This window comes from Spermophilus citellus (genome assembly GCF_964194105.1).
Source record: "Spermophilus citellus genome assembly, chromosome: 4".
Taxonomy (NCBI): domain Eukaryota; kingdom Metazoa; phylum Chordata; class Mammalia; order Rodentia; family Sciuridae; genus Spermophilus; species Spermophilus citellus.
The window spans coordinates 25751721-25773138 of record NC_138185.1 but is presented as its reverse complement, the minus strand read 5'-3'; the positions used below and the strand labels follow the sequence as shown (position 1 = coordinate 25773138).

General features: G+C 49.9%; 1 protein-coding gene across 4 annotated transcripts in view; it reads left to right on the top strand.

Annotated features, from left to right (window-relative positions):
• Positions 1 to 20927, top strand: part of HCK (HCK proto-oncogene, Src family tyrosine kinase) — a 40397-nt gene extending 19470 nt beyond the window's left edge. For 3 of the 4 annotated variants that reach the window (XM_081293180.1, XM_081293183.1, XM_081293182.1), the window contains 11 exons: positions 1241 to 1280; positions 1594 to 1696; positions 2304 to 2402; positions 3865 to 3968; positions 7088 to 7237; positions 7914 to 8066; positions 9367 to 9546; positions 10914 to 10990; positions 14855 to 15008; positions 18056 to 18187; positions 20425 to 20927. In XM_081293180.1, coding sequence (XP_081149306.1) covers positions 1241 to 1280; positions 1594 to 1696; positions 2304 to 2402; positions 3865 to 3968; positions 7088 to 7237; positions 7914 to 8066; positions 9367 to 9546; positions 10914 to 10990; positions 14855 to 15008; positions 18056 to 18187; positions 20425 to 20627 — 1395 coding nt within the window. In that variant the 3' untranslated portion in view covers positions 20628 to 20927. The remainder of the gene's footprint in view (positions 1 to 1240; positions 1281 to 1593; positions 1697 to 2303; positions 2403 to 3864; positions 3969 to 7087; positions 7238 to 7913; positions 8067 to 9366; positions 9547 to 10913; positions 10991 to 14854; positions 15009 to 18055; positions 18188 to 20424) is intronic. The other variant, XM_081293181.1, reaches the window with a different exon arrangement.
• Positions 20928 to 21418: the final 491 nt, after the last annotated feature.

Sequence of the window (21418 nt, the reverse complement as noted above, 5' to 3'; positions counted from 1 at the left end):
GATGCCAGTGAGGCCCTGAGCGGACCGCAGATCACAAACCCGAAGGCACCCCCGGGTCTGCTCCTCTTCTAACCTGTGTGGCCCTGGGCCATTTCTGGGCTGAAGGCTTCCAATTCCCAGGTTCTCAGAGACCCTCTGAGTTGTCACCAGCAAAAAGCAAAGGGTTTCTCCCTCTGGTGTCTGGTTGTCCTCTCTGAACATCAGATTTAAGGACTGTAGTTATCAGCGGTTCCTTGTTCCTCCGCTACAGGGGGCCGTGTGGGTTCCCAGGTCAAACCAGTTTGGGACACACAGGGAGAAACGGGCCCTTCCCTGCAGGTCTTCTCAGAGCCGTGGGGAATGTTTGTAATGAACTTTGTGAATCTCCACCCCCCTCAAAATCGTGTCTTCCACAGTGTTCCCTAATTTCTTCAAGCGAATGTTTAATGACACATGTGACAGACAGATATACTCTCCTTGAAAACAGAGAATCACAGATTACAGCTAGAGCCCAGCACCCACTGTCCCATGCTCCCCCCCCACCCCGCTGAAATGCCCCAACCCCCAGAGGGATCCACGGTTGTCAGTTTGGAGTGGACCCTTGCAAAACTTTTAGCATAAATTTATACTCACACGTCTAGTGTGAGGCCAAGGAAAATATTGAGGATATGTATTGTACTTATCATTCTGTAGAACTAGCTTTTTTTTAATCCAATGATGTGTCTCTGAGGTCAAATTCTATGAATCTTGACCTTCCTCTTCTAAGAGATGCTTAGAGCACCACCATCTGAGTGGCAGATCCCCTTTGAACGGACACTTAGATTTTTTTGCACATACATAATGGAGTCTTTTGTTCATGGGAAATATCGGTGGACCTACAATTTCTTCAAACATTGGAAAACACTGATCTGGACCAACTCCCTCATGTACATGGAGAGGAAGTGTCAATCCAAGTATGTCCAAAGCAGAGGCCCCTAAACTCAAAAAACCTGATTCTTTGTGTTGACTCTGCCTCTGATGTGCTGTGTGGTCTTGGGCATGTTCTCTGACCTCTCTGGGCCTCCTCCCATAACACATAGGACTTAGGATAGGATGGGTATCCATTTTCTCCCCTGTGGAGCTGGGGATGGAACCCAGGGCCCCATGCATTCTAGGCAAGTGCCTTACCCCTGAGCTACACCCAGCCTCTTTAAAACACACAACTTTCATGACTTCTTGCACATTCTCAGATTCATTTTCCTCTCTCTCTTCTTCCTTCCAGGGGCCTAACTACAATGGAAACCCCCCAGGGTTTGTGGAGGGTGAGTATCTGGCAACCAGGGTCAGTGGAGTGGGGTGCTATGGAGAGGGTTAGGTCAAGTTCTCAATCCAGTTTGAGTCAAAAATCCCAGAGGGTCAAAAACATCCTGGAACACCCCCTGAAGCGCCCTGAGACTCTGGCCCAGGCCCTGGCGCTCCTGTCACACTGTCCGGGGACACGAGCAAAACACTGTTCCCTCTCCACCCCTGAACCGTGCCGCGTGGCAGGAGCCTGCTCATGCTGGGACAGCAGAGCTGCGGTCCAGGGCCGGGGCCGGACCCCCGCGCCTCACCTTCCGGCGCCTCTCCCTCCAGCAGGCTCTGAGGACACTGTTGTGGTCGCCCTGTACGATTACGAGGCCATTCACCGTGAAGACCTCAGCTTCCAGAAGGGGGACCAGATGGTGGTCCTGGAGGAGTGAGTCCCCACCCTGTGCCCAGCTTGCCCACCTCAGTACTGCATTCGACCCTTGTCTTCAGGGAAGACCCGATAGGCTGGCTCAGGAGTAGATGGCTGTGGTCCCAACAGAGGAGACAGAAGGGGTGGCTGTCACCCCGATGGGGGCCACTATAAAGGGGACCTAACAATGGCACAGCCCAGGCAGAGGGGAGCAGGCAGAGGTCTCTGAGTTCCCTGGCTCCATCCCCTTCAGCCTGGTGGGGAGAGCACCAGCCAGTGCTGGGCCGACAGGGGAGCAGGGCTTGCTCAGCCACACCCTCTGGGCCCAGCAGAGCCCCTGTGAGTCCCCATGGGCACCAGGCCCTGCCTTGGGCCAGCTACAGGGCCAGTGAGGGCAAGCAGGGCAAGGACCCAGTCCCCGGGTCAGGGACAGGCTTGAGCCTCGCGCTCAGTGGGGACTGAGTCCATATCGCGTCGTGTTGCTCAGGACAATCTTGGCTCAGCCCTCTTCACCCTATTGACCTCCTGGGGCTGGGGGACTCTCTAGGCCAAGTTGGGGTGACCTGAAAGGACTGGAGAAACGTCCCACTGCTCCCTGACTCCCCCCATCTTTCTTGTCCCTCAGGGCTGGGGAGTGGTGGAGGGCGCGATCTCTGGCCACCAAGAAAGAGGGCTACATCCCAAGCAACTATGTGGCCCGCGTGAATTCCCTGGAAACGGAGGAGTAAGTATCCCATTTCTTGCTTCCAGAAGGAAGTGCGATTGCCTCAGGCCCTTTGCACACACTGTCTCCTGTTGGCACGCTCTCCCCAGGCTCCTGGCTAGGCTGGCTTCTCACCCTTCAGATCTCAGGGAGGCTTTCGCTGGCCACCCATCTAAGATGGATCCGCTCTGCAACTCTCACTCATGTGAGCCTGTTTTTCCCCCACAGAACACCTCCTGCTAGCAGAAAACTGATCTTGTTTCTTTGGTTATTCACCTGTGCATTGTGCACCTTCCCTGCGAGGATAAGCGCTGGCACTTGTTAGACTGCTTGGATTTGAACACCCCGTCTACAATTTCCAAGTTTTGAGACCCCAGACAAGTTGCCTGCCCCTCTGTTTTTTTCAGTTTCCTCACCTATAAAATCAGAATAAGAAAGGTGATAATTCCATAGAGTTGTTGGGTTGATAAGAAGAACTCAATGAATACTACCTATCTTTCTCCCCAGTTGATAACAGAGGAAACAGTGGCCCAGAGAAGGAAAACAACTTGCTTAAAGTCACACAGGGTTTGTGGCAGAGCCAAGGCCACCTGACATCTGTTCTGAGGCTTTTTTTTTTTTTTTGTACCGGGGATTGAACCAGGGTGCCTAACCACTGAGCCACATTCCCAGCCCTATTTTGCATTTTATTTACAGACAGGGTCTCACTGAGTTGCTTAGGGCCTTGCTAAATTGCTGGGGCTGGCTTTGAACTCACTATCCTCCTCCCTCAGCCTCCCAAATTGCTGGGATTACAGACATGCACCACTGTGCCCGGCTTTTTCTATCATCCCTGTGAGGGTGGGGATGGATTCAACTGGGGCTACTTGAACTTTTCTACCCAATATTCCAAATATTCAGGAAGAATGAAGAAAAGTTCCTAGGATATGATCCCAATTATAAAATTCTTTTCAATCTCACGTTCAAGCCTAGGAATTCATACCAACTTTATTTTCAGGATATGCAGAGAAAGATTGACAGGAAAGCTAGGGAGGTTCAAGCCCTCACTCCACAGACCCCAGGGCCCTGAGAGGGAGCCTCCCGGGGTCACCTGTGCTTGTGAAATTGCAAAATTAAGATGCTTGTCCACAGCTGGCTAGGACAGTTGTCCCTGTTTGGGTCTTCCTATCCATCTCCCTGTCTTTCCGACTGAGTGGCCCTGGAAAGACCATTTTGCATTTGTAACACCGCTTTATTTTTTGAAGTCCCTCCCCCAAGTCCCCTAGGCTTCCGTCTCAGCAATCTGGATTTGCCTCTGGCAAAACATCTGTTTGGACATCAAAAGGTGATTGTTTTCTCCAAAATCTCAGAGTCAAATGATGCTGCAGGAAGCCAGCCTGCAGCCCCCCGTTGTCCTCCACTGAGCCCCGCGGGGGCCCCCGGGGGCTCTGCGTGAGCTGGACAGACCGCGCGCGCTCACCACCTCTGCGTCCCTTTCCCTCAGGTGGTTCTTCAAGGGCATCAGCCGGAAGGACGCAGAGCGCCACCTCCTGGCTCCCGGCAACGTGCTGGGCTCCTTCATGATCCGGGACAGCGAGACCACAAAAGGTGACGCCCGCCCTCCCCATCTTGTCCCGTGCCTCAGGCGCGATGCCTCCACCCCACCCTCCGTGGAGGGTGGAGCGACCCACCCAGGTGGCCAGGCAGCGGGTTCTCTCCTGCCCTCTGCAGACGGGGTCCAAGCTCTGTGTCCGGTCGCGCCCCAGGAGGCCAGGCCCCCAGCTGGGGAGGCAGCCATGTGGCTCGGGAATCTATCCAGCCCACACCTGGAAACTGGATCTTCGCTAGCTTGTATTCCCCCCTGTACTAGGGAGAACCCAGGGGCCTCTACCCTGAGCCACACCCCAGCCCTCTCTATTTTTCATTTTGAGACAGGGTCCTCTAAGTTGTCCTGGCTGGTCTTGAACTTGAGATCCTCCTGCCTCACCCTCCCGACAGACTGGGAGTATAGGTGTGAAGGATCACATCTGGCTACTAGCTTTTATTTATTTATTTATTTGTGCCAGGGATTGAACCCAGGGGTGCTTAACCATGGAGCTCCGTCCTCAGCCCTTTTTATATTTCTTAGAGACAAGGTCTCACTAGGTTATTTAGGGCCTTGCTAAGTTGCTGAGGCTGGCTTTGAACTTCCAATCCTCCTGCCTCAGCCTCCCGGGTTGCTGGGATTACAGGCGTGTGCTGTTGTGCCAAATTGGCTTTTATTATTATTTTGTAAATCACCATATACCTCGTCCAGAAGCCTAATTTCTCCCTCTATAAGGAAACCGGGTAGGGTGAGGCCGGGGGAAGACCCAAGCCGGCCTCCTCTGGACTCTGCCTGAAATGCTCCTTGGAGGAGGTGTTTGGAGGTTCTGTTGCCTGGAGCAGCCTCCTGAAGTCCCTGTACCCTGAAGGTGACATCTTGCTCAGTGGTGATGGGAGGGTGGGAACAATGCCTGAAAATCTTGTGTGACAACCTGGCCTCACAGGCTAGCTTTCCCCAGGGGATGGGCGACTTTACGTTAAGCTTCTGTAGTTTGGTTTCCGTGCTGCTGATTCACATAAACCAAGCAAGTTGTAGAAAGTGGGACCTCACGGGACCCTAAAGCAAACCCTTCTGGGAACATTGATCCAAAGCATCATTGTGGCCAACTGTGACTAGGACAGTGTCACTCACGGTCAGTGTTTCAGGTCAGAGATTGTTTATTTTCTCTCACCCGATAAGCCCCCTTCGAGGCCCCAGGGGGAAATGAACAGAGACCAAAAGAAAGACCAGGCTTCCTGTCGCCCAGCAGCTCTCCTCTCTGGTGTGCCCAGGACAGCTTGGGGACTGGGCTGGTCCATGCTGCAGACAGGGACAGAGCAATCAAACAGAGTCTCACAGGCCAGTGGGGGCAGGAGCGCAACCCTTGTCCAGCCTTCACAGCCTCCACAGCAGGGGCATGACGGCTGAGCCACCATAACAAAACTTGCAGCACGAGGCCCCTGAATACCATTCTGCTGATTTTGGGGATTCTTCCCACCCTATGGAGCATGAGTCAAGCCAGCCTCATCTGGACTGGGACAGAGTGACTAAGAGGGAGCCAGTTGCTTGGGTTTGAATCCTGGCCATGCCACTTACCAGCTGTGTGGCTTTAGGGGAGTTACTTCACCCCTCTGGGCCCCAATCTCTTCATCTATAAATCAAGGCTGGTAATATTATAAAACCTCTACCTCATGGGGTTATTCATGATTGTAAATAATGTCATTAATATAGTTATAATTCATTATAATACATATTATTCCTTTTCATTCATTGTTTATTTGTACAGGGTGCTTAAAACAGCTCCCGGCATGTACGGTCAGCAGTTAGTCATTCAACAGTTTAGCTGGGCTGGGCTCAGTGGCAGGTGCCTGCCTTAGCATGCACAAGGCACTGGTTTCGATCCCCAACACCTCCAAAGATAAAGATCGATCCAAAACAAACTTCCCCCAATCCTATGAGGAAGATGGAAGACGAGGGCACCAGCTCGCAGTTGGCAGACTGTGGTCATGGACTCCGAGACTTGTGTGTTTCTGGTCCAAGTGATCACAGTGCAGCAGGTTCCCATGTTGCTGTCACAGACTCAGTGGCTCAGACCCTCGTAAACTTGTTACAGTCCCCAGGGTCAGAAGTCTGACCTCACTGGATTCAGGACACGGCGTCAGCAGGCTGGTCCCTCCTGGAGGCTCTCCCTGCCTGGCTCTGGAAGCCACCAGCATTCCCTGGTTCTTGGCCCTTCCTGACGTCTCTCCAACCCATTATTTCCACCTTCACACCTCCTGCTGCTGACCTTGACCTTCTCAGCCCCCCCTGCTCGGGACCTGTGCTTACCCTGGGGCTCCCTGGATAGTCCAGGATAATGGCCCTTGCTCCAGATCCTGAGTGTAAAGTCCCCTTTACCATGTAAGGTGGCCCGTTCCCAGGTTCCAGGTATGAACATCTTGGGGACCCCTGCTCAGCCTAGCCTGCCACCACTGGTCACATGTCAGTAATCAGATCTTCTGTGTGATTTGTCCTTTTATTTGTTTGTTTCTGCATAGTCTGGCTTGTTGTTTTTTGTTTTTTGGTACCAGGGATTGAATCCAGTGGCGCTTAACCACCGAGCCACACCCCCTAGCCATTTTAATATTTTATTTAGAGTTAGGGTCTCACTGAGTTGCTTATGGCCTTGCTAAGTTGCTGAGACTGGCTTTGAACTCACGATCCTCCTGCCTCAGCCTCCCGAGCTGCTGGGTTTCCTGGGGTGCACTACTGTACCCGGCACGTGTTGACTTTTTGTTTCATAGATTGATGTAAGTGGTAGATAAATACCATAAATACTGAGGGTGATGATGACAGGGACCATTTACGGAGTGTTTGTTCTGAGTACTTTACAAGCATCACTTCTTTTGATGGCCAGGCAGTGCGATGAGGGAGGAAACTGAGGCACAGAGAGTCGATACAGTCTCCTCGTGCCCAAAGTGTCACGGCTGGACATAGCAGAACCAGGGTGAGAACCCGGAAGCATGATGCCACAGCCCACTCTGCCCTCTTGTGCTCCTGCCCGGGTGCCAGGGTGGAGTCAGTAGCGGCTTTGCGGAGGTGTCAAGAAAGGGTGTCGGGTGCAGACCGGAGATGGCAGGTCCCGGAGGTGCCGTCCTGAGAGGTTTCTCTCTGGCCATCCCAGGGAGCTACTCTCTGTCGGTGCGAGACTACGAGCCCCACCAAGGAGACACGGTGAAGCACTATAAGATCCGGACCCTGGACAACGGGGGCTTCTACATTTCCCCAAGGAGCACCTTCAGCAACCTGCAGGATCTGGTGGCCCACTATAAGAGTGAGTCAGGCCTCAGGCCACAGGCTACCCTGCAGAGCCCACACCCCTTGGTCTTTAGTTTTCAACATCTTTGTGGTTTTTTTGGGGGAAGGGGTACTGGGGATAGAACCCAGGGACCTCGACCACTGAGCCCCAGCCCTATTTTGTATTTTATTTAGAGACAGGGTGTCACTGAGTTGCTTAGCTCCTCGCTTTTGCTGAGGCTGGCTTTGAACTGGAGATCCTCCTGCCTCAGCCTCCTGGGCTGCTGGGACGACAGGCGTGCACCACTGCGCCCACAACACTTCTGTTTTATTTGTTTTGCTTTGTGGGGCTGGGGGTGGAAGCCTGGGCCTCACTCATGCTGGGCAGATGCTCTGCATCTGAGCTGCACCCCCAGCCTTCAGACGTCCCACCACGATGGGCCTGTCCCCGGAATCCCAACCTCTGGGTGCACTTTCTGACCCTCCCCAGACAAACGGTTGCTTTGGATTCTCCTGAAGCCTTGGGCGTGTTGGGCAAGCGGGTGGGAGAGGTGTAAAAGTGGCACCCTGCCCTGCTCTGCTCTCTGGGGGACATCCCTGTTGGTGACAGGCAGGTGGGACATCGGCCAGAACACTGCCAGGAGGCCTCTGAGGGGAAGCTACTGCAGGCTCGGAGCTTGCTGTCCTCGACTGACTCGGGGACTCTATTCCAGAGGGGAAGGACGGGCTCTGCCAGAAGCTGTCAGTGCCCTGTGTGTCCTCCAAGCCCCAGAAGCCGTGGGAGAAAGACGCCTGGGAGATCCCTCGGGAGTCCCTCGAGCTGGAGAAGAAGCTGGGCGCTGGGCAGTTCGGGGAAGTCTGGATGGGTAAGGACCCAGAGACCACAGCTCCAGAGGGAGGGCTGGAGGGGACAGTACGTGGGCTTCCAGGAACTCCCCCGCCCAGGGACGGGGATTTGAACAAGAGTCATAAGGGGGATTCCTCTGATAGCGAACCAAATGCCCCTGCGGTCCACACGGTCCACGCGCTGATCTGACTCTGACGTCCAGCCTGCTGGGATCGGAAGCTTCCCTCGGGGAAGTGGGAGTCCTAGATGAGGGGTCCCCTGGTGGAGACGGTCTGCCATTTGGGTTCACGGACCCAGAGGCCCCTGGGGATGGTGAAGGGGAACAGTGGGGAACCGAGCTTGGACCTTCCAGGTGAGCTCAGGGCTGGCACCAAGGACAAGCTGTTCTGAGCCCCTGTCAGACACTGTGTGCGCGGAAAGGCACATTCTGCCCCTGCTGTCTTCGGGGCCATGGGGTGGACGCGACTCCTGGCCCAGCGCCCCGCCCCGTGCGCCCGCCCCCCTGTGCGGATTCTCCACCGCGCTTGCTCGCTCCCGCAGGGGTGCAGACAGCCGCGGAGAGGCCATCGGTTCCTCCGGGTACAGTCAGCGGAAGAGCCACACACTTCAAGAACATTTATTGAGCGTATTCCAGGCACTGAATCAGAAGAATGAGGCAAAAGGGAAATATGGAGAGGAACGTGGGACGGATCAGAGTAGAGCGGCCCCAGACCCTCCCTCTAGGAGGCCCCAGATCTGCGCTAGAGCTTCCTGAAGCCAAGGCCTAGACCAAAGCGATCAGGAAATCAACAAGCAGGGTCTGAGTCCCTGGGGTGGGATAGGGGTGGTGCTCAAGGGACTGAGTGGCACTCAGGGTGATTCATGTATAGGCAGCAAGAGTAAGTGTGGTAGAGGATGGGGCTGGAGAGGTGGGCACTGCCACATCAGGTGCATAATGAGTCTGCAGTTTATTTCATGAACAGTGTTAAGATTGAGGTGAGATGTATGGCGGGGTGTGGTAATTTAAGTGGTGTTTGGGGATCATTTTTTAATCTTGTGACAGCCCCTCAGAAAGAATGGTTATCATTTCCACTTTGCAGATGAGGAAACCATAGCTCAGAGAGGTTAAGTGACTTGCCCCAGTACACACAGCAGGGAAGCAGCAAACTAGCCTTCTAGCCCATACCTGTCTGAGCCCAAAGCTGTGCCCTCCCTCCCTGTCTAAGGGCTGGGAGGGCAGGAAAGACTTTCTGGAGGAGGCTGGTCTGCAGTTGGTCTACCAAGGATGAGGGAAGGCCGGTGGGTTCCAACCACCTTCCCTGCTCCGTGTCCCCCTTCAGCCACCTACAACAAGCACACCAAGGTGGCGGTGAAGACGATGAAGCCGGGGAGTATGTCGGTGGAGGCCTTCCTGGCCGAGGCCAACCTGATGAAGACACTGCAGCATGACAAGCTGGTGAAGCTGCACGCGGTGGTCACCCAGGAGCCCATCTTCATCGTCACGGAGTTCATGGCCAAAGGTGCGCCTGCTGGGGCCGGGGGCGGGGGTGCCAGCTGCCGCCCATTCTGGGAACTGCAGAGGCGAAGGTGGCTGCACGTCTGGCCAGGAGTCGTGACAACAAGCACCCAGCGGGCACCAGCCAGCCAGCCCTCCTGGATCATGGGGTCACCGCGGGAAAGGGAGAACCTGGGCCACCGGGAGAGGGACGTGGCCGGAATTCCCTGAGCAATGAGGCGAGAGGCACGTGGGTCCCTGGTGGGCTCACCGTGAGCCTCAGAGACCAGGGTGACTCCTTTCCTCCTCAGCCCCTGTCGCTGGGGCCCCCGGTGCTGTGGAGAAAAGAGCAGAACAAAATCATCTGGAGGCCACCCCACCTTGTGACAATTCAGCATTTCCCAGGGATGTTTCTTAGGTCGCCATTTCATGACCATTTTCAATCCCTGCCCATTTGAGGATCAACAAAAACTTTTCAAAAAAATTTTTTTTAATATTTATTTTTTAGTTTTAGGTGGACACAATATCTTTATTTTACTTTTCATGTGGTGCCAAGGATCAAACCCAGTGCCTCATGCATGCCAGGCAAGCGCACTACCACTTGAGCCCCAACCCTAGCCCAACAGAAACGTTTTACACAACCTGTTTGTGCTTTGAAATCACAAAACTCCACTTTCTAAATATACAATTATGCCAGTTTGTTTATCAAACTCGACCCCAGGTGCCCAGGTTCAGAGGGTCGTCTCAACCAGAGGGCCCCTCTGGCAACCAGAAAGTCCTTTCAGAAAAACTCAGGTTCTAGTCCTCAAAGGAGAGGCGTGGTAAGCAAGTGCGTTTATAAAATCCATGCTCCGGCTGAGACTGGGGCTCAGTGGTAGGGCGCCTGCCCAGGTGTGCAAGACCCTGGGTTCAATCGCAAGTACCGCAAATAAATACATAAGCCCATTGCTGTGGCCAGACATGGTGATGAGCACCTCTAGTCCCAGCTGCTCAAGAGGCTGGGGCAGGAAGAGCACTTAGCCCAGGAATTCCAAACCAGTCTGGGCAACACAGTGAGTCCCAGTTTAAAAAAAAAAAAAAAAAAACGGGCGTGGTAGTGCACGCCTATAATCCCAGTGACTCAGGAGGCTGAGGCAGGAGGATTGTGAGTTCAAAGCCAGCCTCAGCTAAAGCAAGGCGCTAAGCAACTCAGTGAGACCTTGTGTCTAAATAAAATTCAAAATAGGGCTGGGGAGGTGGCTCAGGGATTGAGTGCCCCTGAGTTCAATCCCTGGTACCTCCACCAAAAAAAAAAAAAAAAAAAAAAAAAAAAAAATCCATTGCAATAAAAATATTTTAACCATCCACTAAATAGTAAGAATAGTAAATGTCCCTCTTCCCTCCCCAATGCAGGAAGCCTGCTGGACTTTTTGAAAAGTGGAGAAGGCAGCAAGCAGCCCTTGCCAAAACTCATTGACTTCTCAGCCCAGGTAAGAGCCTCATGGTGAGGCTGTGAGGAAAGGGACAGGAATACAGTTATTGATTCAATAAGTAGTTATTGAACACATACTGTGATCAGAGCATCAACAAAACGCAATGGTTAGCAACTGTGGTGGCGCGCGCCTGTAATCCCAGTGGCTCAGGAGGCTGGGGCAGGAGCCAGCCTCAACAACTTTGTAAGGCCCTAAGCAACTCAGTGAGACCCTGGCTCTAAACAAAATATATTTTTTAAAAGGCTGGAGATTTGGCTCAGTGCTTAAGCACCCCTGAGTTCAATCCCTGATACAAAAAAAAAAAAGTAATAGTTATTAACTGCCCAGTATAAAAAAAAAAATCCACCTTCAGGGGCTGGGGTTGTGGCTCAGTGGTAGAGTAAAGGCACTGGGTTCGATCCTCAGCACCACATAAAAATAAATAAACAAAATAAAGGTATGTGTGCATCTTCCCCAGCCTGGGTGTTTGTCACTTCTACCTTGTCCCATGGTCTTTGCTATCTGTGGGAAAACCAGGAGGACAAGGGGCTGGGGGATTGCACAGCCAAGCAGTCAGCCTGGTCCAGAGAGGGCTTCCCAGAGGAAGACAAGTTCTACCGAGGCAGAGGAAGGGCAGGATGTTCTAGACAAAGGAAACAAAGGCCCAAAGGGGAAACAAAGGAGCAGCTGGACCTGGGGCTGGGCTTTCTGGAGACTTCCCAGGGCAGAACTCATTTGCATATGCAAATATCAAGGACCCCAAGTGCACTGACAAGGTCTAACAAAAGGCTCTGTTTTCAGAGCCTGGAAACCAAGGGTATATGGAAATCTAGGCCTGGTATTTTCACTGGGATGCCCTTAACATCTGGGAAACAATAGTTGGTCTGTTGCTAAATTATAACCATCAAGTAGCAGAAACCTTGCTGGGTAGGGCACAGACTGACAAAAGCTACTCTCCCCGTTTCACAGATGGGAAAACAAAGCAAAGTGGGGAAAGAGGTTCTAGGCCTCAGTACTTCCAGAAGCAGAGGTGACTCTGAGCCCAGGGACAGGAAAGAGCCTTCCTGGGGACCTGGTTTTTACCTCCAGGCCTAGAGAAGCAAGCAGACGCTGCAGCAGGAGGGTGCCCAGTCCCATTACAACTGGCTGTTGAACTAGGAACGACTCTGGGTCTCAGTTTTTCCTTTGTCCAATAAGGGAATTGGACCACAACGGTGGTTGCCAAGTTTGATAACATTGTTTAGCCACAGCTCTGTTAGTGGAATGAAGTTTTTGTTTGGTTTGGTTTGGTACCAGGGATGGAACCCAGGGGCACTTTACCGCTGAGCCACATCCCCAGCCCTTTTAATTTTTTCTTTAGAGACAGGGTCTTGCTAAGTTGCTTAGGACCTCACTAAGTTCCTGAGGTTGGCTCTAAATCTGTGATCCTCCTGCCTCAGCTTCCTGAGTGGCTGGGATTACAGGTGTGCGCCACTACACCCAGCGTAGTCAAATGGAGTTCTATACAGTAGTTAAATATATAAAATTATAAGGCAAAAAAGCGCTGCTCTGGTGGAAGCAAGCAGGGAGGAGCCTCATATGTGGCCCTTCTTTCCTCCCCTGATCCCCAGACAACCTGGAGGTATCCTTAGGATTCAGCTTGAAGAGCCCCAGGCTTGCATATCCTTTCCAATTGGTCCAGCTCCAATTCTGTGACTCCCTGATGCTCTTGGAAGCAAACCCAAGTTCCAGTGCCTCGAAGAAATGATCTGTAAGCAAATGGGCTTAGGGTTTTGCATTGATCCCCTTGATCCCATCTCTGCCTGTGCAGCTTTGAGCAAGGTGCTTAACCTCTCTGAGAACTGGGAGCATGGATAGCCATGGTCAAAGAGAATAGTCTGGCAGACACGATCCTAAGCCCTTGAATGTAGGCTTAGAGAATTAACCTTCACATGACCTCCTGGAGGCAGGTACTGTTATTGTCTCCCTTTATAGAAAAGTGAGGCAGAAGAATGAAGTGATGTCAGCCAGTGGGTACTAAAAAATGGAGACTACCAGCCTTTTGACTGCACCATAGAAAGTACTAGACCAAAAGGTCAGGTGGAGTCAATGAGGAGGACTCTGAGCCCGCCTAATACCTGCCATTAGCCTAATAACTCTTGCTGATGGTTCGTCTTCTTAGAAATTCCCCCACTCCCCATTCCCCACACCTCCCACTCCAAAGAAAATCAGAAACCCTCAAGTTTTTGTTCCCAAATCCAGACAGACCTCAGTTCCCGCTGCCTCGGGTGCCCCCTGCTGTCCATGTCGTGCAGGTGCACCACCCGCTCACCTCAGCCCTTGAGCCCCTGGCCTGGCCTTGGTCTGTCTGGTCTACCTTCCCAAAGGGCCTCATCGAATTGTACTCATGCAGCCCTCCAGAGCTCCGGCTTTCTAGGGTTATTTAGAGGCAGTGTATTTTAGAGGCAGTAGATTAGGATTCTTTAACCTGGGTTTGAGGCTGACATTCAGTATTTTCCTACTGGGTGTCCCCTCTGTAAAACAGGGATCATGGTGATTCCCAGCTTGAAGGGACCAGAGGCCAGTTTGTAAACTGTGTTATTTCCTGGGTATCTGAGGATTAATCTTAAGCATTTTCTATCCAAACTCTTAGAAGAAAAATGTCTTTAAGACACAAACGTGTGTCTATCAGAGGCTTCCTGGGCACCTACTGTGAATGCACCCTCCACATGGTCTGTTATTCACTGGGCAGCTACAACAGTCTAAAAATCTGCATCAAGGTGGGTGCGGTGGTGCAGGCCTGTAATCCCAGTGCTCAGGAGGCAAAGGCAGGAGGATGGCGAGTTCAAAGCCAGCTTCAGCAATTTAGTGAGGCCCTAAACAATTTAGCAAGACCGTCTCAAAATGAAATTTGAAAGGGCTGGGGATGTGGCTCAGTGGTTAAGTGCCCCTGGGTTCAATCTATGACACACACACACACACACACACACACACACACACACACACAAATGTGCTTCAAATCATGCAACTATATTGGCCAAATTATATTGTAACATTGTGTGCATGTGCCAATATGTATCAACAGATCCTGTCATTATCCACAATTATAATACACCAATTTAAAAAAATGAAAAAAATCACGCACACTGCTGCTCAAAGTCTAATATCTCCCTTCGCCATCAGAATAAAATCCAACTTCCTCTCCTGGACTAAAGGCTGTTCAGAACTGGTGGTCTCCCTTTCAACTTCAGTTCTTCCAATCTTCGGCTCATCCTCCCTGGCCTCTGTGCTCTTCCACTGTTCCACGAACACCCAGCTCATCCCTGCCTCCAGGCCTTTGCACCTGGTATTTATTTCTGCCTGGAATATTCTTATTTGACACACTTTTTTTTTATTGTCATCATTCTGATCTTTGCTAAAAATTCACCTCCTCCAACCAACTTTCCTGACCACCCAACAAGCCCTCAATACTTCCTGTCCTGTGACCCTGTCTTCTCTGTCCCTTCTGGTACTTATCACCATCGTCAGGAGCTTTGCCCAACTCACCGTCTGGCACCCATAAGACACTCCGTAGATTGTTGTTGAATGAATAAATGAATCTTCTCCTGGAGAAATCATCGCATTGCTTTTTCCTTGAGGACATTTCAAATGCTCTCTGGAAGTTTTGTGATTCTAGAGAAATCCCCCAAATTGAGCAGGCCTTAAGGATCCCCCAGCCTGGGTGGATACGCAGAGAAATGCCAGTCTGAGCCCAGAACCCTTCTGACAAGAGGGGGTGCTGGCTCAGATGTTCTTCACTTTTCTCCCACTTGGTTAGTCCTTCCCCCCTGCTCTGGTTTAGCAGGGAGAACCTCTTGGGCTGGGCCAGATCCAAGGGTGAGAGTGTCTCCATTTTGGACGCAGATTGCAGAAGGCATGGCCTTCATCGAGCAGAGAAACTACATCCATCGAGACCTCCGAGCCGCCAACATCCTGGTCTCTGCATCCCTGGTGTGTAAGATTGCTGACTTTGGCCTGGCACGGATCATCGAGGACAACGAGTACACGGCTCGGGAAGGTAGGGAATGCCACCTGCAGCCCCACGTGCCCTCTCGGATGGGCTGTGAGTGCGGAGATGCCTGCGAGAGTGACGGCAAGGGGCAAATGTCCATATACCCAATATTACCTCTGTGTTACGAAGCTGGTGAGGTCTTGGACTTGAATCTCTCCCAGTGACTTCGAGAGGGAAATTTCAGAGCAGATTGAGAAACACTGATCAGTTCTAGACTTAGTGAGGCAAGTGCATGTTGAAGTTCAGGGTTAAGAGCAACTTGATGGCTGGGTATAGTGGTGCATGCCTATAATCCCAGCAGCTTGGGAGGCTGAGGCAAGAGAACTCCTAATTCAAAGCCAGCCCCAGCAACTTAGCAAGGCCCTAAGAAAACATAGAGAGATCCTGTCTCTGGATAAAATATTAAAAAAGGACTGAGGATGTGGCTCAATGGGAAAGCACCCCTGGGTTCAATCCCTGGTACCAAACCAAATCAAACCAAACAAAAGGCAACTTTATGCACAATAGACAAAAAGGAAGTCTCCCAATGTCCATGAACAGTAGGATGGACACATAAGTTGTGAAATATTCACATAATATAATATAATACCAGGCAGCAATGCAAAGCACATTCCAACACCACGGGCAACCAAATGGATGATTCTTACAGAACGATATCAAATTGAAATAAATCAGACCCCCCAAAAAAGTGTTGATGCTGAATGCTTCTGTCCATACGAAATAAAAAATAAATAAATAAAAAGAAACTCATAATAAAAGTTCATAGCAGCATGATCATAGTTGCCAAAAATGGAAACAGCCTTAATTAATGTTGATCAACTGATTAGCAGATAAACAAAATGTGGCCCGTTCATTCAATAGAATGTTATTTAACCATACAGTGGAATGAAGGATTGAAAGATGCTGCAATATAGATGAACCTTGGAAACAACATATTAAGTGAAAGCCAGGCACACAGATGCATCTCATATGAAATGTCCAGAACAGGTGCAGTCATAAACACAGAAAGTGACTTTGTGGCTGCCTAGGGCTGGGGTGGAGAGTTGGGAAAAAATGAGGAATGAGTACTATGGAATTTCAGGGGGAGTGTGATGAAAATATTCTAAAAGTAAATATTCTAAAAGTTATTAAACTGTATATTTTAAATGCATGGATGCTGTATCTGCGAATTGTATGTCAATAAAGCTGTTAAAGAAATGGTTTAGGAGGCTGAGGCAGGAGGATCATGAGTTCAAAGCCAGCCTCAGCAACTTAGTGAGGCCCTAAGCAACTCAGCAAGATCTTGTTTCTAAATAAAATATAAGAAAGGGCTGGGGATGTGGCTCAGTGGTTAAGCGCCCCTGGGTTCTATCCCAGGTACCAAAAAAAAAAAAAAAAAAAAAAAACTGTTAAAGAAAAAAACAGGCAAAATTCATTTCTAGTAACAGAGGTCAGAATAGCGGCTACCTGGAGTAGGGAAGTAGTGATTAGGAAGGAGCAGGGGAGCCTTCTAATGCTTAAAGAGTTCTATACCCTAATCTGATGGTGATTACAAAGGTGTGTATTTATTATATGTATGTATACTAATAGTATAATAATATTGTTATAATAATATTGTTATGTAAGTGAAATGCATTTATGTATAAATATGCATTATATGTAAAAATGCATTTATATACATATAAATGCATCAAGTTGTACCTTAGAGTTTGTATGCTTTAATCTTATGTTTGTTATGACTCAATAGAAATGTTTAAACCAGTCAAGCGTGGTGACACACGCCTGTAATCCCAGCAGATCTGGAGGCTGAGGCAAGAGGATGGCCAGTCCAAAGCCAGCCTCAGTAACTTTAGTGAGACCCTGTCTCAAAAAAAAAAAAAAAAAAAAAATGAAAAGGCTGGGGATTTTGCTCAGTGGTTAAGCACTCCAATACTAAAAAATAAAAAAATAAAATTAAAAAGTTAAATTTTATTTTTTAAAAAAGAAAAGTAGAATGTATAATTTCTAAACCAGGAGAGGATAAGCAGGAAATAAAAACTCTCTAAATCTAAAGGAAGAAAGGGAAGGGGAAACACACACACACACACACACACACAGAGCAATTTCTTTTTTTCTTTTTTTAAAATATTTTTTTAGTAGTAGATGGACACAATACCTTTATTTGATTTATTTACTTTTTATGTGATGCTGAGGATTGAAACCAGTGCCTCCTCCGTGCGAGGCAAGTGCTCTACCACTGAGCTACAGTCCCAGCCCCAAAAGCACTCTCAATCCTCAGTCATAATACTGGTCTCATCAGATCCAAAGAACATGCAGATGGCTCCCAATTTGTGATGGTTCAACTTATGATTTTTCAACTTTGCAATGGGGCAAAAGCAATCCACATCCAGCAGAAGCATGCTTTGAATTCTGATCTCTTCTCCAGACTAGTGATATGCAGTAGGGCCCTCTCTCACCACGCTGGGCTGCGGCACTGAGCCACTGAGCCCGGGGAACAACCGAGCCTCTGCCGTGTGCCCACACGACTGAGCTAAGAGGGTCAGGAGGTGGGGTGGATTCAATGCACTTTTATTATGGGATTTTCACCTTCACGATGGCTTTATCAGGGTGTAAGCTCATCCTGAGTCAGAAGCATCTGCATCCTACCATCCGTGTCACCACACCTAACTTAGTTAAGAAAAACACTAACAAAAGGCTGACTGAGCCCCTCCCAGGGCAGGAGGAAGGAAGTGGGGAGCAGGGAGGAGATACCCTGTGACCTCAGAGACTAGAGCCAATGTCCTCCCCTCCCCCATTTCCAGGGCTGAGGGGACCAAGGCCTCCTGAAGTCTCTGTCCCCACACTCTGTGCCCTCTAGGACTCCATTCTTCTGAGCTATAGTTCACTGGGATATCATTTGAATCAACAAGGTGTCCACTCTCCTCTGCCATCTGTCCTGCAGATGGATGTCCCCTGCTTCCACAGCCCTGCGGGGAGCAGCTATTGCCCTGTCCTATTTGTTCCCTCGCCCTAGCAGAGACTCAACCCCAACTGCTCTCCAGAGGCCCCTGACTCTGCTCTGTCCGCCCCTGCAGGGGCCAAGTTCCCCATTAAGTGGACAGCTCCTGAGGCCATCAACTTCGGCTCCTTCACCATCAAGTCAGACGTCTGGTCCTTTGGAATCCTACTGATGGAAATTGTCACCTATGGCCGGATCCCTTACCCAGGTAGGGAAGGGGGCATCGGCTTGGGACCTGGCCAGGCACCGAGTCCATCTCACTGGCATATTCATTCCCAGTCCTTGATCCTTACCCTCTACCTTCCCTTGCCTTTCCCATCTCTGCTAAAGCACCACCATCTGCCCAATTTCCTAAGCTTGCAGTCTAGGGGCTTCCTCGGCCCTCTCCTCTCTTACCCCTTATCATATCCAAGCAGTCACAGGGTCCTGGCCATTCAACCGGAAACATGTCCCACGTCTGCCCACCTCTAACAGCCTTACCTGCTCCCAGGCCATGTCACCTTGCTCACCACCGTGGCCTCCCAATCTGTCCTGCTGTTTCTCCCCTCTCTTGCTTATAGGCCGTTCTTCAACTGCGACCAAAAAGATTTCTCTAAACTGCAAATCAGATCTCGTGCCTTCTCCATCCCTAATTCTTTAACGGTCTCCATTATAATTAATACAAACTCTCCTAATGCCTCACCTGGCCATTAGGCGCCACATGATCTGGCCTCTGCCTCCCTCTCCAGCTTCCTGCTGTCCCTCCCCCCAGTCATCTAAAGTATAGCATGTCTCCCCTGTGATTTCCTTTCATAATATTCTATGCTATATTCATCCATGGCGTCCATCCTAATTGATAACCAGGTATTTGCTTAATATTTTCTCCATCAGATTCTAAGACCATAAGGCCAGAAATCGTGGCTGTATTCCTTTTTAGTTGTAGTTGGACACAATACCTTTATTCCATTCATTTATTTTTATGTGGTGCTGAGGATCGAACCCAGGGCCCTGCACATGCTAGGCAAGTGCTCTACCACTAAGCCACAATCCCAGCCCCTGGCTGTATTCCTTACCAGTGACTCCAGTGCCCACCTCTGTGCTTGACCTATAGTGGGCTTAGTAATGACTTGTCAAATGGATCAATATATCCCCCTGCCTAAGGAAAGTGCCCAATACTCGATATACAAAGTTGTATACCAAGTAGATTGCATGTAGATTGAATGTAGATGCATGTAGATTGCCTGGGACTCAGGGAATACTTGGGATGTCTGTAACTAGAACACTGGGGAGGATCAAGATGGATATAAAGAGTCCCTGACTTTTCACACATACAGCACTGAATTTAAATCCTATCCCCATCAACTAAGACAAACTAATGGAGTGATGCTACTTTTCAAAAGAAGAAAAGATAACTTGCCGATGGAGAGGTCAGGGAAGGAGAATAGAGAATGATTATCCTGGCTTTAATGGAACAGTAGAAATTCAAGAGTTGTTTTAGCCTTGTTAAATTGGAGGTGACATATAGACATTCAAGTAAAGATGTCTAAGGGAGCCCTCGAATCCATGAGTTTAAAGTTCAAGATTGAGAGTATAAAATTGGAAGCCAGGTACAATGGCGCACACTTGTAATCCCAGCAGCTCCAGAGGCTGAGGCAGCGGGATTGCAAGTTTGAGGCCAGCCTCAGCAACTCACCAAGATCCTGCCTCAAAATTAAAAAATAAAAAGGGCTGAGGATGTAACAATGATAAAGTACACCTGGGTTCAATCCCCAGGACCAAAATAAATAAATAAAATCAGGGAATCACAGGCATTTAACAGTTGTTCTAATATGTCACTAATGTAAACCTAAATTGAACAAGGAAATCGTCCCACTCATAAGATGACCTTGAATCTGGCTATCTGACTTTTGTTTTGTGAGAACTCTAGTTATCCAGGCAATGGGTTATAGAGCCCTGTATCCATTTGAATGCATTAGGCAGCAAATAACAAAAATAATAGACAAAGTGTTTCTGAAACAAGAGGCAAGTCATTATTCCCCATTGAAAGAAGTCAGGCCATGGTGGCCGGTTAGTTCAGCAGCCGAACAGCTGTCAGGACGCTGAGTTAGTTGATGGTGTTCCCCATGTGGGTAAGTTCGTTGCTACAGCTCCAAGTATTGCGTAATCTCCCAGTGTCCAAAGGAAGAAAGGAAGGGGTGTGTGCCATGCCTCACTCAATCAGGAAGGAGAACATCTCCTGGAAATCTCCCAACGGACGTCCCCCTCAGCTCCCCTTGTCCTTTCCTGGGTCCCAGGCCCTAGCCACAAGGAAAGCTGGCAAAGGAAGCGTCTGGCTTTCTCAGTGGGAGGGGCTCAGCCTGCTAGGGGAGATGGGGAGCCGTGGTTGTTGGGGTGGCCACAGTATCTGTCCACCCTGGGCTCCCACTTCCCAATCCCTCCCTTTCTAATTCCCCGGCTCCTTCCCAGGAATGTCAAACCCAGAGGTGATCAGGGCGCTGGAGCACGGGTACCGGATGCCTCGACCCGAGCACTGCCCTGAGGAGCTCTACAACATCATGACCCGCTGCTGGAAAAACCGCCCGGAAGAGCGGCCCACCTTTGAATATATCCAGAGTGTGCTGGATGATTTCTACACGGCCACCGAGAGCCAGTACCAACAACAGCCTTGATGGGCAGGACCAGGCCGGGGCCAGGAGGTGTCCAGGAGGTGTCTCCAACACCAGCCACTGGAGCCCATTCATCCTTCCCATTCCCAGACACCCACCCTCACTGCAGCCACAGTCTCCTCATCTGCCAAGTGGATGGGTGGACTGGACAGTCTCTTTTTTACTCTACCAATCCACACTGTGCCATTCTCAGGAGTCTCCCAAGTTGATATTTCTATTGCCTGGGATGATTGAATTCCAATTACAGCTGTGATTTAGAAATGTTTAAAATTATAAAACAAGTATTTAAATAAAAGCTATTGAATAAAAGATATGAATGCCAAGGCCTTTACTGGAAGTTCTGCCCTCCAGTCCTTCCAGTTCCAGAATACCTATTTGCCTTCTTGCTGCAGGCGGAAGGACATTCCTAGAGAGCAGAAGTGTAAAGAAAAGTGACATTCAATGCTCAAAGTTTTCCAACTGCCCTAAAACAATTGCTGGCTGTATTAGTTTCTTATTGCTGCTGTAACAAGTATGGTGACTTCAAACAATGCAAATTTATTATCTTATGGTTCCAGTTTGAAATGGGCTGTCAGGGCTGCCTTCCTTCTGGAGGACCCAGGGGAAAAATTGTTTCCTTGTCTTTTCTGGCTTCAAGAGGCCACACCTGCCTTGGCTCATGGTTGCCTCTGTACATCATTCTGAACTCTGTTTCCATCATCGCTTCCCCTATACCAATTCTGAGTCTCCTGTTTCCCTCTTCAGCGTGTAAGGATCCCTGGAATTACACTGGACTTGCCCAAAAAATACAGAAC